The sequence below is a fragment of the Pelobates fuscus genome, chromosome 6 (genome assembly GCF_036172605.1).
Source record: "Pelobates fuscus isolate aPelFus1 chromosome 6, aPelFus1.pri, whole genome shotgun sequence".
Classification (NCBI taxonomy): Eukaryota; Metazoa; Chordata; class Amphibia; order Anura; family Pelobatidae; genus Pelobates; species Pelobates fuscus.
The window spans coordinates 198211286-198230516 of NC_086322.1; the positions used below are offsets into that span (position 1 = coordinate 198211286).

Genomic DNA, 19231 nt, shown 5'->3' on the forward strand with positions numbered 1-19231 from the left:
TTATTGAGCAAAATGTCAAAAAATAGTGAATTTAGCTGTGAACATAGAGTCTATCATATGGTAGTGATCTTCTTGATGTGATCATTTGTGAGAATGATCTCAAAAATCAGGCAACTGTCTTACACATTAACTAGATAACCATGTTAAGACACAGAGCACGTTCCTCACATCCAACGTACTGAACTGTGATTGCTTCTATAGACTGAAATCACTATAAAATATCTCTAAAGCTATTGTATTTCTCCAGCATCTCTCCTCCACAAGCCTATCGGGTACAGACTGTAATAGCCAAGTGAAACCAAGTCATTACATCCATTTGATATACATGACTCCATGTTTAATGCAAGTCCGGCACAACCGTAAGGTGGCCACCTAGGACACACCAGCCTTTGGGGTAGAGACACACAGAGGGGCTGGGGGGAAAAATAGACACGCAGATTCATAAGAGATCTACCTTTTTTCTTAGATAATTTGCAAAAATGATCACTCTCAGAAGTTCACTAGCCTATGATCAACCCCAAGTTGATCACAAAATTCACTGGTATTCTTATCATTTCCAAAAGAAAAATATTTTTAGGCTAATATTAATATGGACATCTGTATGGTCAACTATCTCTATATACTCCATGCACAAGTTAACATAACAGTAAATGGATGTTTCTTCAACATGATCAGCAGACAGTTACAAGGATTATTAGACTATAAACTATGCTGTGCTTATTTAGAGGCTCGCATATGTGGCAGCAGCCCACTGCAGTGCAGAATAGATGTATAAAATAAAAGAACACATTCACAAGATGGGTAAACTTGCTGGGCAAATCTAATTGATACCTTTCATCAATATTTATATTTCTATGTAGATCATAAAGCATTATGGACACCCAACATTAAAATCACAAGAGAATATGTATTTATATGTTATAAGACATATACACAACGCAGAGAATCTAGTGCAGTCCATTACAGCTCTTGGCTGTGAGCTGTGCTTTTCACCTTTAAAATGAATAAGAATGAATTACTTCATGTGCAATTAACAGACTCAGGAGGAGTTCCTAATTCACTGAATCAGTTCCATGCTCTGCATGTTCATCTAATGCAAAATAATTTAGTTGCTAACTAATTAATTTGTAATTGACAATGCTGTCCTATTGCAAAGACCTTTTCATTTGTCTGATCTCTGTAGATGGCCTTGATACTCTTTACACTAATCAAATTATAAAGACTTATAGCTCTTTGCCATGTGTAACTGTCATGAGAACTTGAGATACATATATATTTATATAAAAATATATGTAACATTTTCAAGCTTTTTAATGTCTTAAAACAGGTCTGGAAAGTCAAGCACGTTAACCAACTCTGTGGACTCAATCTGGGAGAAAATGGGCATCTTATAAATCATTGCTATGGAAGTAATATTGGAAAATTCAAATGCTAGTTAATGTTACTGGATTTAGCCTGAAATGTTTTATAATTAATAATGTGTCCGAATGATTTCTGGCAATAGGGTGAGGACAAGTCAACTCGTGAGGCAGAGGTAGAAACAAGAGAAAAGAGGGCTTCCCACACACAATGATAGGATGTCAGTCTGTGGATGAACTCCACTTTTAAAATGCTTTCAAAGAACTTTGGAACAGAAGAGGCAATCCATGGTCTAGTTTCCTACCACTCCGTTGGTGTTGACTCCCCACTGGGTTGTGAGGATTAGACAATATTAAGGCAACTAGTGGCACTTCTTACTCCATTTAGGGACATGACAGACCATTGGAGCCACAGTAATGCGAGGATTGGGACAGGCCATTCACTTATCCACTCATTTATCCACCTCATAAACATGAAGGATGCCTTCCTGGAAAACAAGGAATTAGCTCCTGATGGCACATCCCAGACCAATGAGGAAGCTCAAAGATCTACTCAATACTTATCTGAGTGAAAAAGTTGCTAACTGCCCTGAACCGATGCTAAGCTTCCATGCGGTCCTAGGATTAAGGGGAAAATGGAACTCACTTACTGGAAGGACAGACTTGGTCCATGACTTTCAGTGAAAGAGAGACATGCTGGTTGTGGAAAATGTGTGCATTAAACAATGTTGTCGATGTCTACTACTCCTAGAAACTAGAATCTATGGCACCCCTACATGTCAGACTCAGTTTAAAGTGCTGCGTTTTTTGAGGAGCAGCAGAGACCTACCAATTTACATTCATCACTACAAATATATATATCCACAAAAATAATTAAATTATACAACACATTTTTATAAAATAGTAAGAAAAATAGAAATTGTGATATGTATTCTGTTTAAGTGTGATGAGCTAATTATTGCAGATTCTTTTCATCCTTTGTATCACTGAGTGAATCATAAGTATTCAGCAATAATAAGTCTTTGGTAATGATCTCATCAGAAGTCAAATTCATAAATTGAAGGCATTGTCACTTGGGTTTTTAGAGGAAAAACAAAATGACTGATATACCAAATCAAAAGCTAAATACGAGGGCTTCTGTCTTGTTTTGCAATGCCACTTTCTAAACAGACAAGTATGTATCTGTAATAGAGAGTGTATGTCCATGTAAGGGTGAGTATCCGTGTCATAGTGTATAAGGTACTGTGTTTATGTGTGTATTAAGCAAAATAAAAACAAGAATATAATGCACCCACTAAAAAAGGGGGAATACTTCCTGCAGGGTGCTCCAGAAAGGGAGGGCAAATCCCTGGAGACATCAAATGGAAGAAAAGAAATATCCAGGCACACCTAAGGTTTCTTCTAAAAGGCAGTCTTTTTATTTGGAACAAGAAAGGGGAGACGTTTCGGCTCTTCTCTAAGCCTTTATCAAGTCTGGATGTGCCTGGACGTGCGTGCCGTGGCTGTATTCCGGCACCGACATTAAGAAGTATGAAGATGTATAGGATCATTTTAGAGTGCTGGAAATGCCACGGCACGCTGGTAGGCATCTGGCAAACAGATGTTGGTGCCATAATGTACATTTAAAAGGAGACACTGCAGGACTGTAATGTATGCACCTGAGGAAGCTCTTATGCCGAAACACGTTGTGCTTATTTCAGGAGAGACAAGTTTTGCTTGCTGCACCAAGCTGATTGACATGTAAGAATATTGTATTTTTTTTACTGAATAAATGTTACCCTTATTTGGTGCTTGCTGTCCCTTTTCGTTTCTGGGAGTGTTGAATACCAGCAGCTAAATTACCAGAACAACTTCATCCCACGAATGCTGACGTACTTGTGCTAGTGATACACAGGCTCATAAAAATATGAGTGGAAATATGCAACACACTCTAGTGAATACGCTAATGCATATATCACTATAAGAATCCTTCACCATCTTCTAATGCAAACTGCGGCGCCATATTGAGATGCCAGGAGACCAATTTAAACTCCAAAATTTTACGTTTCCAATAGAATAGTAGTACATCTGAGTACCGTAATTTTGTAATGCGATGTTAAGACAACATTTTGCTTTTCTATGTACCACCCACTGTCTAAGGTCTAATTAGGAAATAGGAAAGGTTTATGAAAACAAAAAAGAAAAGAGAACTAGGAAGTAGGGGTGACGGGCGGTTTCAAAGCATGGTGACATTAAAGTGCATGTTGCCTGCGTGCAACTTATGTCAACTGTTTATATAAAGTAATTGCAACACTGTGCAAAATATGTCATAGATTTCTTGAATGCCTGACAAAATGGAATGTATGATATCTGTGTCTCCACCTGATTGCTCATTCAAAAATAAAGAATTACAAAATAAAATAAAAAATGTGAGTGGGATGCTATAAGAGGTTAATTTATTTGTTTATTGGTTCATACTATATTACCCTATTGTGAGCATTTTATTTTTTAGACACATCAGAGACTATCTATCTTATGGTATATCCCTTTTTTTTGCTACTTATTCACTTTTATATCTTTTGAGTGATCACATACATGGTGTTTATTACCACTTATTAGTGTGCTGTCCACCATTTTGTGTGTTGTATTTCTGAGAGGTCGATTGATCATCTGGCCTTGCGGTATCCATCATGCAGACGGACCATGCCTGGTATTTTGATACTGGAAAATGAGGGCGCTAAGAAATAGCAAAAGTAAAATATAGATAAACTGTGGAATCTCCAGTGCTGACATTGATGTGGCTGCATTCCAGCTTCCTCTTACATATACTTCTTATGCCAATTCAGTAGGCTATTTGCCAGCAGTCATAGGTGTAATTTGGCAGAACTAATCATTAGTCTTGCCCACTTTATTGGCATACCTAAAAATCTACCAGTCTGCGCAACATGATGAAAATACAACTACCTATTTCCTTTTGTAGATTAAATCATTTTACGAGTTTAAAAGCAAATGCATCAGATCAGACAATCTAATTATACAGTATTTTGTTTGTTTTTTACAGCAAATTATTGAATATATTCAAATTTTTAAGGGCATGCCACTATATTTACCCATGTGGGCATTTCATTTAAATGTGGGCTGCTTCACAAAAATAGAAAACTTACCAATGCCAGCAAAAATATCAGCTTTCAATAACTTTACAGGATAATCTATAATCTGTGATTTATAATGTAGAACTGTTCCAATATTCCTCTTTTTACTAGTAAGTTCATTCTTTTGAAATGTATAATATGTCTGGCTTCAGATATTACATTTAACATGATCTAAATCATAGAAACACTTCAAACAACCAAATGGAGTGGACTTGGAATTCAGATGCTGGTAAGCCTCTTCTTGCATTTGCAGTATGGAAAGTAATTTTATAGCAGGCAAATAGGCTTAGATTATTTTTTTCTTAAAGAGTTTGATCAATGATATAGATAACTTTTATAGGAAGTGTTTAATTTTATCAAATCCCTTATTTTTATGTCTGCCTCAACATCACACATTAACCCCTTAAGGACCAAACTTCTGGAATAAAAGGGAATCATGACATGTCACACATGTCATGTGTCCTTAAGGGGTTAAGATAACACAGACATTCAGAAATGTATATGGAAAGTAAACTTGCTCATATAAACTCACAGGATAATTTACTAAAGTTAGAATTCAAAGATAATTTAGCCAAAGTGGAGTGTAGATGACAGAGAATTCTTCCAGTTTGGCTCGTTTAACCTTAAAATTTGATATTCACTGTGAGTTCTCACGTTAACGAATAATCCTGTGTATGAGCTATTGGGTTGAATGACAAAACACCCTCCCAGAGTTGGAGTAATGTATGTACATATACTGAGCTGCATTACATGTATCATAAACTAGACTTTTGGTGACCAAATCATGATACGAAAACTATGATAGTGACTGCAGAAGTCAAATTATTTATAAAGGGAGATTTAAAGTGTTTAAAGGAGTTTTCAGTTCAATCTTCTGAAATATTTTTGCTGTAGGTTAAAAATGCCAGTCAGATGATATAGTTTATACGTATAAACCTAAATGAAATTGCTATCAGTGCTCAGCCGATGGTAACCTACTCTATATGTCCAATATGCGATAAAAACCCAATTTAGAAAGTCTTAATCCGATGTGCCTGAGTGGTCAGTCCGCCCCTGAATACAATCACATCTGTATATAAGTCCAATATTTGATTGATTGTTAAATGTTATTAAAATATCTTGTTAACATCCCTATATAAAAAGTACTAAAAAAAAAAAAAGGCAGTTGAAACTGGCATCTCTTTCTAAAAAATGAATGCCTAAAATTACAGATTTTAGGAGACTCAAGGCTAACAATAAAACGGTGCTAAAATAATATCTGGACTTCTCAGGGTCAGATCCTCCCCAGGTACACAAATCAACCATAGCCAAAAATTGTTTTTACATTTCTCCAGCTTTACTAATAAATTACAACCAAGTCAAGTTACCAAATATAGTATCAGCACCATAGAGTAGTTTACCAGATTTACGCTCTGCATTCTCTTTTTTATAAGATTCCATCTGCTGTGTTTATTCATATTGTAGGCCTTTTATTCAGATAGGCAGGTCATGTTTTTAAATATCACACTTCACCATGGCTAATGTCACAGAGTGTATTAAGAATTGTAATGTATGGTGTGGATGACACTAAGCCGTGAAAGCCCTAATCAAGGAATAGCATAAGGACATGCAGCAGCTGCTGCCAAAAATCAGTCCTGGAATAGAAAAGCTAAGACAGGGGTGCAGGAGACTGAGGCAAAGTAATGTACATCCAGATGATGCCCTGAGATTAAGGAAACCTTAGCCTTTGTTTTAGCTCTAGTCCAAACCTAGTTTAAGAAAAGGTAATATAAATAAAATGCATATTCAAGAGGCATTTATTAGGAGATCAAAGTGCTACGTCTTTGTTCTGGAGACCTTTTCGCATCATGCTTTATTATAATGTCTCTCGTGCATCACCGTTATCTAATATATAAATATCTTATACATTTAAAGGAACCACATATTGGCTATGGTGTTTGGAGTGTTCCCTTAAAATTTTTGACAGTTTTGTCTTTTGGGAGAACACACACACGCCATTCTTTGTTAAACAAAAATTTTATTATAGTTTTTATACAATCTTTGACTTTTGTAACATTTTCCCCACATTGGATACGCTATTTAGTCCCAAAGGGATTTCACTACAGGTCCGTTGATTGTATACTGGGAAATGAAATACTCTTACATACTTAATAAATATTTTGTAGAGTACATGTGTATTTATTCTTGTAACTGAAGATAAATTCACTTACGACAGGGATGTTACTTCAGGTCAGTTAATTGTGCACTGGGGAATGAAATGCGTTTACTTTATAAATATTTTGAAAAGCATATGTGTGTTTATTCTTGTTACTGAAGATAAACTGTAATCATACTAATACAGGGCCAACAATGCACACACTTTCTTATCAGAAGACATTTGCCAAAGATGAATTATTATCAGGTAAATGTATTGTATTAATAGGACTGGTACAGAATTACTTGGTTATTAACAAAAGTGGGTTTTTTATGCAAAGGTCCTTGGAAAAAAATACTCAGATTGGTTGTCACATTAAGAATTTGCATCACTAACTGTGCTCACTGATTTCTAAATGGCATATTGCAATGAGGCTTTTCTTTTGATTTGGGCCTTTACTGCTGGAAGCCTGATCAATGGTTTGATTTTAGTTTTTAACGATTTTTCAAATATAGCCCCTTGAGTCTTTTGTTTGCAAGTTTAAAGTAGAGTTTGGAAATCAAATTCACATAATGCCCCGATAAAACAAAACATATCTGCAAATGATTCCTCACAGGTATACAAAAATTCTGTAAATAGCCAGAATGGACAGACAGACAGACAGACAGAGACACCACGGAACCAAAATTGAGTTGGGAACTGAATTAGAAGAACAAAAAAGGGCTTAGTGTGCAGCACACTAATCGACCCATTTTCAAGCCCTTTTTTGTTCTTCTAATTCTATATATATAATATCTGCCATCCTGAAGAAGGCTCCAGATGAGAGCCGAAACGTTGATGTTAATTTTTTTTATTTTGTATATGAATTAAATTAAATTTTACTTTACAAAGACCCTGGAGTGCATTCAGTTTTTTTGGACACATACATATAAATATTTATATAGTGGCAGAGTGAATATATATATACACTTTTGTTGCCAACGGTTTAGACGATAATGGCTCTGTGTTGAGTTATTTTGAGGGGACAGGAAATTCACACTGTTATACAGGCTGTACAAGTTCTACTTTACATTGTAGCAGAGTGTCAGGGAAGCAGGCAATATTACATAAATGTTTTGCAGTACACTTATAGGAGCATTTTCCTGTCTTTTGAGTCACAGATGTCATGAGAAATAATAACCAATAGAAACAGGAAGAGTGGTATAAAAATCAATTATTTTGGCTCAACAGGTGGAAATCAGAATTTTGGTACATTTCAGCATTTCGACCTAAAATATATTTCATTGTCTAATAAACAAATACACATACCACATTCGAACTCTTTCAGTATGCGATTATTTTAGCTAAATTAAATGTGATCATTGAGAGATACTGTTTGGTGAAAATATAGAAATATTCAAATTAAATATGTGCGAAGATCTTTGATTCTGCGTAATTACTATATTACACCATAAATCTATATAAAACCCAACAGCGACATGTATGTAGAATGTATTACAATATTCCAAACCATATTTTAATGATCTTATTATCAGCAAAAGACATAAAACAACAAACATTGTACAGTATAAATCAGAATGCCTGCAAGAAAACATTAGCAATTGAAAAAGAAACAACTCCAGATGTGAAAATCAACCTAACAGTCGGCAATTGAAACATTCTTCGGCATTGTTAAATGTGTAATTGGACAAGTAGCACATTTTGTAATATAATAACAGCACATTATTCCAATACAGCTGCCGACTAATGAACTGAAAAGGATTACTTAGCGTTACCTTTTCACCTTATTGATCATGATTGCTTACAGCAGGCATGTTCTAGAATTGACCATTTGTTAGAACAGTCAAACACAGTGTGAAATATGTGTTCGCCATTTCCAATTTCAAACTTTTTTCCCCCTCTTGCTGTAACTGGTCATTAGCTAAAATTGTCTACAGATCCTATTATTGCATTGTAATGGAACATGTTTGTTCTACTGAATGGCTGTGATGGGAACTGAGCCATGACAGCTAGCGTTGGACGGAAAGACATCATTTGGGTACAGTTATGCAAATATAGTATGAACGGCATCCAGCGCTGAAAGTAGATGTGCTGTCACAAACAACAGAATATTTCTAAATCCTGCAAGATATTCAACTAGATATTTTCTTTTTCTAAGGGGAATTGTTCTTGAGAGGATATGGCATTTTTCCAGGTAATTTGCCAGATAATTTAATTTGAACAAAATTGTGTTAGTAAATTGTGACCTTCATATATAAACATAATAAATGGCCAGTACGGGCAGCAGCTGTACCTTACTTTTCTTATAACGCATTTTTGAGATAAAACAGAGAAAACCTGAAACTTAGGGGCAGAGCTGGCAATCAATGTCATATGATGGCACATCTCAATTTCTCCTTGATGTACAGAGCATTTAAGAGATTTATTGCTACATCATTTATTTGGTGAGCCCCAGGCAATCACTCATGCTAGTGTCCACAAAGGAGAAGAACGTATGACTGCTTGAAGTATGCAAGTGAAGAAAATGTCACAAAATCACAATTGCGGTTAAAAGGAGATAGTGATATGTTATTACAGGATGCAGCCACACAGGGACTCCTTTATACGGATGCAGCCACACAGGGACTCCTTTATACAGTATTTTAAGCAACAATGTTCAAATATCTAAATATTTATTACTATTACTACTACATTACCACTCCACAGTCCTGAATTTATCAGGACAGTCCCAGTTTGGGACTCCATTCCTACTGCTTCCTCTACATCTGGGAAGACCAGAAAAATATCCCATGTAAGTGCAATGCATCAATATGCGTGTTTGCACGGTGCGAGCTAACTTCTACAGCACTTTAGCATGGACTGCTATAATTGAGAGTGGAGGTATGCAAACACTATTCATTATTTTTCACAAGAATAACATTAAAATAAATCACTATTCAGAAGATATACCACCAATGAAAATGCACAAGCATTTTTTCATTGGAGATATATTGATAAACAGTGCGCCAAAGCTGCAGATCTCTTGTCTGAAGTGTTTGCAAGCCCTCCCCTTCTAACCCTGCACATACATTCTGTGGCTGTCCAATCACAGACTTCCCAATGCAGCTCAATGAGAAGTCTTTGCAAGGCAGTTGCTCTGAGCAATTGCTGCTCTTGAGTTTAGCTCCACTGAGCTAAACAACCAGGAAGTACTATTATATGTTGTTAATTTATTCATTTCAATTAAAATCTGCATACTTTGTAAAATGAAAAAGAGGACACACCACACACAAAGCACTTCAGCAAGCTAAATTGATTTAGAGGTCTGGAATATTTCTTTAAGCAACCATGTCATTATGATACACATCTAGTTTTTTGACTCAATACATAGTTTAAAAAGAATCTGCAATGCAAAAAATATATAAAAAAGACTATTTTTATTGTAGTGGACACAGATAATATATTTGTGCTAGTAAAAATTCCAGCAAATGTATATATTTAATATTATTCAAATATTTAACACATAAGATCCATGCTGCCAGAGTACAGGTAAATAGATTTAATTTCTGTTACAACGTAATATGCAGTATCCCACAATGCACAGCATAGTTGAATATGTCACTCAGCATTTAAAGCGGCACTGTCATGCCGAATTCCGTTTTTTTTTTAACCCCCCTCCCGCCTCAACTACATCCAATCGACCCCCTAGTCATCCCCAAATGCCCCTATGCCCCCCACATTACCTATTTTTTATTCTTTATTTTCTGCCCCGATCTATATTCAGGGCGCCGCCATCTTTGTGTGGGTAGGTGAAGTCCCTGTGGGACACGTCATCTGCCCACACTAGATAGCCCTGAGATTCCCGCACATGCCCAGTGAAACACCTGGACATGCGAACGGGAATTTCACCTATTCATTCATTCATCAGACAGACGAATGAATGAATAGAAAAAATCAGACGAACAAACTAACACTGTGTATCAGTGTTCGTTTGTTTGTTCGGTTTATTACAAGGAGGGAGCTACCGACATGCAGCTCCCTCCTTGCAATATGTAAAGACAGAAGCGGCAGGGAGCAGTGCTCCCCGCCACTTCATAAGCCCCCCAGGTCCCCTCCTCACTCTATGGGGGTCAATATGACCCCCATAATAGCACAAGGGAGATTAAAATCTCCCCAATGTCCCTACTCGCTATATCGCTTATAAAGCCTTGCCCCGCCCTGCAATTAGCCTAAGAACACTCTGATTGGTGGGTTTAAGCCAATCAGAGTGCTCTTTGTCATTTTACAAGCGTGGGAAAGTTCTTTGGAATTTTCCCACGCTTGTAAAATGACACAGAGCACTGTGATTGGATGGCTTGAAATCCATCCAATCACAGTGCTCTGTGTCATTTTACAAGCGTGGGAAAATTCCAAAGAACTTTCCCACGCTTGTAAAATGACACAGAGCACTGTGATTGGATGGATTTCAAGCCATCCAATCACAGTGCTCTGTGTCATTTTACAAGCGTGGGAAAATTCCAAAGAACTTTCCCACGCTTGTAAAATGACACAGAGCACTGTGATTGGATGGATTTCAAGCCATCCAATCACAGTGCTCTGTGTCATTTTACAAGCGTGGGAAAATTCCAAAGAACTTTCCCACGCTTGTAAAATGACACAGAGCACTGTGATTGGATGGATTTCAAGCCATCCAATCACAGTGCTCTGTGTCATTTTACAAGCGTGGGAAAATTCCAAAGAACTTTCCCACGCTTGTAAAATGACACAGAGCACTGTGATTGGATGGATTTCAAGCCATCCAATCACAGTGCTCTGTGTCATTTTACAAGCGTGGGAAAATTCCAAAGAACTTTCCCACGCTTGTAAAATGACAAAGAGCACTCTGATTGGCTTAAACCCACCAATCAGAGTGTTCTTAGGCTAATTGCAGGGCGGGGCAAGGCTTTATAAGCCTTGCCCCGCCCTGCGGAGCTCAGTCTGCGCGGAGCCCTCCATGGGTGAAGATGGATTATTTTTTTGTGCGCTCTGGTTTTTTCTTTTTCGTCAGGTTATTTTTTTTTTGCGCTCGGGTTTTTTATTTTATTTTTAGTTCGACGGCTATGATGGTTTTTTATTTGGCCTTTTTTGGGGCTGAAAAATGAAGATTTTAGAAAAAAGAAGACGTCGAATGGTAAGTTTAATTTTACTTTACAGGTTAGCAATTTTATTCCCCCCTCACTATTTTTTAGGGTGAGGGGGGTAGGTAGGGGCATTTTTTATTTGGGTGGGGGGTGGGTGACTAGGGGCTTGGGCACCCCTAGTCACCTTGATGGGGGGGGGGGAATTTACTTAGTGCCCCCACCCGCCGCCCAGGGGTGGGGGCGGGGGGGGGCAGTAGGTCTCCCCCCCCCTTATTACTATGATGGCCCCCACCCGCCGCCCAGGGGTGGGGGCCGGGGGGGGGAGGACAGTATGTCCCCCCACCTCTTATTACTATGATGGCCCCCACCCGCCGCCCAGGGGTGGGGGCCGGGGGGGAGGACAGTAGGTCCCCCCCCTCTTATTACTATGATGGCCCCCACCCGCCGCCCAGGGGTGGGGGCCGGGGGGGGAGGACAGTAGGTCCCCCCTCTTATTACCATTAAGGTCCCCACCCGCCGGCCAGGGGTGGGGGCCGGGGGGGGAGGACAGTAGGTCCCCCCCCCTCTTATTACCATTATGGCCCCCACCCGCCGGCCAGGGGTGGGGGCCGGGGGGGAGGACAGTAGGTCCCCCCCCCCTACTACTATTATGGCCCCCGCCCGCCGCCCAGGGGTGGGGGCCGGGGGGGAGGACAGTAGGTCCCCCCCCTCATTATCTTTATGGCCCCCACCCACCGCTCGGGGGTGGGGGCCGGGGGGGGGGGACAATAGGTCTCCCTCCCTTATTTTACTTTACGGCCCCCACCCCTAAAGGTGGGGGGCAATATTAGGGGTGGGGGGCAATATTTTTTTTTTTTTTTTTCTACAGTGAGCAGCCACAGGCTGCTCACTGCTTACTAGACATGCCCCTACTCGCGGTATAGTGAGTAGGGGCATATTATTTACTAATACCAAGTCATTTTTACTTGGTGTTAGTAAATTTGTCTGAAAGACCAATTTAGGTCTTTCAGCCTTTTAGTAGATAGCTCCCTGATACCGTGGGAATTAGGGAGTTATCTACTAAGCGGCTGCAAGATGCAGCCACAGCAATTAATAGGATCGGAGTTTCATTCATTTGAATGAAATTCCGATCCGAACAAAGTACCGAATTGCATCCTAACACCAATGGAGAAACAGTGCTCATTCTGTTAGGATGCAATTCGGCAGTTTTGCCGGCGTTCTGTCTAAGTGACAGGACTTTCGGCAATACTGACAGGAAGCATTGTGGGAACTGGGAGGAAAGCTAGGGATCATGGGAAAATTGGTCTGACCAGCGGAAATGAAGCACACTTTGCTCCTCCGCTGGTCAGAGCTGGTCAAGCGGAGGAATCCTCCATAAGACAAAGAGTCCCTACTTTGTCTTATGATTTTAAAGAAAACTAAAGAAGACAGGAAGAAAAGAATAACAGATCCCGAGAGAGGGGGAGAAGAGGAAGAGATTGAGGAAAGGTAAGTTCGGCATGACAGTGCCGCTTTAAAGTTCAGGAAAATGTGTGCACATGCATGTACCGTAAAAGCCATTTTTTTTTTAGTAGAGAAAAAAAAATAAGCTTAGATAGTATAACATGTATGGGGTTATTTACTAAAAAGAGAATTCAAAGTGAATTCAAAATTAATTTGAAATTAAAGGCCAGAGTAGCCAAATTACAATTTTTGCTGATTTAGAAAACATTTCCAGTTTGGCACTTTTGACATAAACAAACATTCCGGGTACCACAACAACTTCATTAAAATAAAGTTGTTATGGTTCCAGGAGGTCACTGACTCATCTTAAGGAGGAGAATCGTAACTAGAAATCACAGGGCCCCGGTGCGAAATTGCCCTGGGCCACCCCCATACACTCACAGACACACACTCACACACTTAGTGAGCACTTCCTGACAGACTGCTCGGCCACGTTACATACAGGTAGGAGGGGAGCAGTACAACTCTCTCCTCCTGTCAGATACCCGGGAGGTATCCAGGTGGCCCACGGTCGCAGGGTTCGTGGCTACGGCTGGGCCCTCTGGAGTGAGGGGCCCGGTCGCAGCTGCGACCCCTGCGACCGTTGTAGGTATGCCACTGTTTAGGAGTTAAATCGCTGACAAACTGTTCAACTCCAAAATTCGTGTTTCAGTGCTGAATTGCCTGCTTCCCTGCTTCAAAAATCTTAGATAACAGAAGGCTTGGAAAACATCGGACGGGGGCGCCGCTGTTGGGCTTAGAGCGGTTAATAGCTACCCATTTATAGAAAGGTACATACCATTTTTATTAATGGAGAGTTACTTATTAGCTTAAAGTGTCAGCTGACCACTCTAAGTCACTCAGCGGCGCCCTGTCCTATGCTGCCTGAGCCTTCCATTATCTAAGATTTCAGACAACAGAAGGAAAGGGGGCCAAAGTGATCCGGCGCTGGAGCACAAGCTTTGGGGTTACACAATTTGTGAACGATTTAACCCATAAAGGTGAGCTAGCGTTAGATAAATTAATTTTGATAAAGTTGTTATGGTTCCCAAACTTGTCCTTTAAATTTGAAATCTTTTTTGAATTCTCACTTTAGTGAATAACCCTTTTAATCTATACATGTGTTAACACAATGTACAAATGAAATTTATTTGCATATGTGAAGTTGTTTTTGCCATCTCTACTTTTCTGTAGACGACAAGTCCATGATAAAATGACCAAGCAACCAATTTGACATTTTCATTAATTACATAGTTACATAGTTACATAGCTGAAAAGAGACTTGCGTCCATCAAGTTCAGCCTTCTGTAAATAGTTTGTAGCACTGCAATTTTAACCCCTTAACCCCTTAAGGACACATGACGTGTGTGACACGTCATGATTCCATTTTATTCCAGAAGTTTGGTCCTTAAGGGGTTAAGGACACATGACATGTCTGACACGTCATGATTCCTTTTTATTCCAGAAGCTTGGTCCTTAAGGGGTTAAACAACTATAAACCCCGTCATTTACAATTGCTTACCTCTACGAAGATACTGCTCTTCTGTAAACTCCAAATCAAGCATGAGATCATCCTCATCCAATTCACAGGAGCCCAGATTATTTAGCACATCCTGGTAACAGAGTTAGAAAGATGTTAAAACATACAAAATAGCATTTCTATTACACATATTGTGATAGTCAGATTTTGCATTAACACTGTCGATGGGGCTCCAGTAACAGAGTGAAGGTCATCTTTTGTGCAAGAAAAAACAGCAGTCATGCAAATAGAAGATAAACAGGAAAACAACATATAACTAGGATTGACTGAAAACTGGCATTTTGTATTGTGGAATGTACAGAAACATAGCATGTGCACTTACTCACACATAGGAATGCATACAAGGTAACAGAGGGAAATTATCAAAAGGTCACTCCAAGAAGGATTTACCAGCAGTTTTGAATGCATTATAAAGATAAGGTTTTTGGTTGGTTGTTTTTTTTTTTTTTGTTTCTGCTTTTTTTGTAAAATAATTTCTTTAACAAAATAAATAAATAAATAAATAAATAAACTCAGAAAATTCAAACTTTGTTACACATTCCTGAGCTGCAATCTGCAATCAGTATTGTGGGTGATATAGTTCAGCCAATTCTGGTCCACTCATGGCTATCTATGAAAGAATTCCCGACCATGGCCCACTTAAAGGTGTTAGCCAAACAGCCAATAACCTCCGAAAAGCCTTTTGCAATAAACCAGTCAGCGGCCGGAATTGTGGAAGTAAAGAATCAGATCTTTATTGCAATAGAGGAGAAGCCATGAAAGCTGGTTCTGAGGGCATACACATTAATATCTTGAATATATACATGATATCAGTGAGGAAAAAAACAAACAAATTATTATTTTTTTTTTTATCTTGGCAGGATTAGCATACAACATTCTTTGTCTATTCTCCTAACAGGAAAGTAGACTCTTCTAATTGGAATGAGGGAAAATTCTGACATTGGGAGCAGGGCCTGCGCTTCCTATAGGCGACTTAGGCAGTCACCTAGGGCGCCACTTAGGAAGGGGTGCTGCCAGGAGCGCCGGCCCCCCTCATGCTGTAACCGCCTGCAACCACAGACCAGTGGAGCCAGACTGCAGCCAGAGCCCGTCATCATTCTCATCTGGTTGTAAGTAGACAATCTAGTATATTATTAGTGACACTAATCTCTAATCTACATCACATTAAAGGGACACTATAGTCCCCAGAACCACTGCAGCTTAATGTAGTGGTTCTGGTGTCTATAGCCTGTCCCTGCAGGCTTTTTAATGTAAACACACACTGTGTGCAGCACTGGCGTTCGTTCATATGGCAGATCATATGGGTGGGGCACTGTGATGTCACATCGTGGGCAGAGCATATTGGGGGGGAGCGCAGATTTTTATTTTGTCTAGGGCGGCAAAAATCCTTGCACCGGCCCTGATTGGGAGTAGGACAACTCCTCACGCACCTGTTGGCCTTGAAAACCTTAGTTACAAATAGTGAAAGTTTCATTACGCAAAGCAATCATACAGCTTATCATACATGTTTGCCTATTAACCCTTCTATTAGCAGACAGCAAGCTTATCGAATATATCAGTTAGAGTACAGTATACTGGTTAGCGTTAGTATTACATAGCTATATATATATATATAACTTCACCTAAATTTAACTACAATTGTGCTCTCAGTCCTAAACCCCTAAGATGACTGAGTAGTAGTTAAACATGACCCTTTATTCCACTTCTAAACTGAATATAGATAGGACTGACTAGATTTTGTTGATTGAATTTGTACAAACTAAATAGAGAATAAATTTAATTGTATTAAATTCTAACCATAAAATAAATAAATAAGTACAACATGGTCAAACCATTGCTCCTGACTCCTGTGCACAGATCTTCCAGATAAAGTAGCTACACAAATAATTCCTTAGCTTGTTGTTTATGAACCATAGTTCAACCAGAAACAAACTGAGGTATTTTGAGCTCACATTTACTTTCTACAGATCAAAGGAAATTCGAACAAAAGATATGTTTCTATAACTATAATTCTACAGACCTTCATACTATTATGTTGTTCTATTGGTATTATAAATAGTTTTTGTAGTGGATACATAATTAAGACAAAAAGAGTGATGTAGATTAGAAGGGACATCATGTTTGCCCCAAAACCATACGACTGATTTAAATATAGAAGTCTGTTCTAAATCCAACGTAATGAAAGAAGCAGATGGTTCTACACTAGGCAAAACTATATGGAGAGTGGCTGTGTCAATTAATAATTTCGGGGCTCCCCTCCCTCTTCTAGTCATTTTCCGTCTGTCAGTTTTTCTAAAGGACCATTTACGTCCTCTTTTACAGGAGTGCAGAAAGCAATTATGTATGTACTAGGTAGGCATTATCACTGCATGATGTATCTTGACACCAGCCAACTGAGCAGACTCACTTCAAGAAACCACCAAAGGCCAAATGCCTTCCAGCTAACTATATGCACTTAACAATTATGCTGCATCACATTTTCCTACCTGCGGATATCGCAACGAATTTGTCATGCATAGCTGTATAACTTAAATCACAGATCGTATCTTGAAATGTTTCCATAGGCTATAAGGCAAATAGTACAAGTCTGAGGTTTTAGGTAATGGCTCGCAAATAATTCTGGAATAAAATGCATTAATAGAGGCTCTTTTTTATCATCACTTATCTGTTCTTTTAGTGAGTGTGCTAACAAGTCTTATTAATTAAACGTATGATAAATATTTTTCTTTATACTTTTTTTACTATATATATATATATATATATATATATATATATATATATATATATATATAATATATACAGTACATTTTGTACTATATATATATATATATATAGAAAGCTGTTGAAACATACACATATATTTATTTATATATATATATATATATATATATTTATGAAACAGAATAATGAGGAGTTGATGTTGAAGATGATCACAAGACACTTGGTTTCATATATCCATGTGATAACTTATTGAATACCAATAAGTGATTCTAAAGCCTAACATATACATTATTAGGAATGCTGGCAAACACAGCAAGCTAGCAACGGATAAGTAAAACATAACGGTTGCTATTGTCATGAATTAAGACACTCTGCTCCACTCCAGTGACCACTAGACTACTTAAAGAAGCTTCAAAATAATCAGAACTGCTATTCTATGGTGTAGAAATAACTGTCCCCCGTTGACCCTTATTGTGTACTAGTGTATATGTATAAATGTACAGAAGTTGGTTTTGTGCGCGTTTATTTAATAGGGTCAGTGAGATAGTCTTTAGTCATATTTAACACTATTAGTGATGACAATCTCCCCTTCCTATCCAGAAATACAAATGGCAAATGCGCCAATCAAATGCAGTGATTGCATCAATTACCCTATAGCAGGGGTAGGCAACCTTCGGCACCCCAGGTGTTTTGGAATACACCTCCAATAATGCTCTTACAGCCATAATGCTGGCAAAGCATCAAGGGAGTTGTAGTCCACAACATCTGGGGTGCCAAAGGTTGATAATCCCTGCCCTATTTTTTTGGCAAGTTGGAGTGTCCCTTTAAAGTTACCCAAAGAGCAGGAAAGAAGTCATGATGAGATCTGAGATTTGGTGTAACGCATTGCAAGTAAGAGCTTTGTATGTAGGGCAGAGTATTTCGAATTTTGATCACTGAGGACAACAGAAGTCAATGTACTATTTCATGTAGGGAGAAGTTGATGAGGATGAATGATTTGTGAGATGGAAAACCCTGCCAGAGCATTCACAGTGAATTGCATGGGGAAATACGTATGGGAAAAACCTTGAACCTTTAGCAGAATGATGAGTGATTCGTTTAGATTACAGAGCTAACTAACATTATCAATAATGACAATAAAACTATTTTGGTTTTCTTTAAAGCGTATTCTTGAAAAATACTTTATTTATGTATCATGATTATAGTCCTTTTCCAGTTCTATTAAACAGTTAGGTGCTAATCTCAAAGCACTAAAATGATTTTGCCAATATTGTTCTACTTTCTGGTTTATACTTTTTAACATATTCTGTTTGTTTTAACATTAAAGTCCTTTATTCTGTACATTAACTGCTCATAAAAACCTGTTGCATCTAGAAAATTTGCATTTATGCTAGCGTGTTCTGATTTAAGACAATTGCCTCTTTCTGGAAGCATTACGTTTCAGCTATCTGTATTGAATGTCACTTGAAGCCAATAAAGAGGGATTAAAGCTCCAGATGCTCCAGGGGTTAGTTTCCTCCTTGAACTCTAGTTGACAAAGAACCAGAAGCCTATTAATGGATTATCTTGACCAGCAACAATGCTCTGTCTTGACAGATATTCAGTAGAACAATAGCGTTGTGAAGCCTGACACACAGGGGCTACATGTAAGAACCAAAGGAGTACAAAGGAGCCTCATAAGGAATTCAGCTGAAAACATGTGAATACATAGAATGTATGAATTGTGGTAAAATCGTGTTTTTGTGTTAAGGTGTTATGTGTTTACA

General features: G+C 38.5%; 1 protein-coding gene across 1 annotated transcript in view; it reads right to left on the reverse strand.

Moving 5' to 3' along the window:
- Positions 1–19231, reverse strand: part of CCSER1 (coiled-coil serine rich protein 1) — a 964914-nt gene that overhangs the window by 618156 nt on the left and 327527 nt on the right. Inside the window, exon 4 of the mRNA XM_063458635.1 lies at positions 14727–14817. Coding sequence (XP_063314705.1) covers positions 14727–14817 — 91 coding nt within the window. The remainder of the gene's footprint in view (positions 1–14726; positions 14818–19231) is intronic.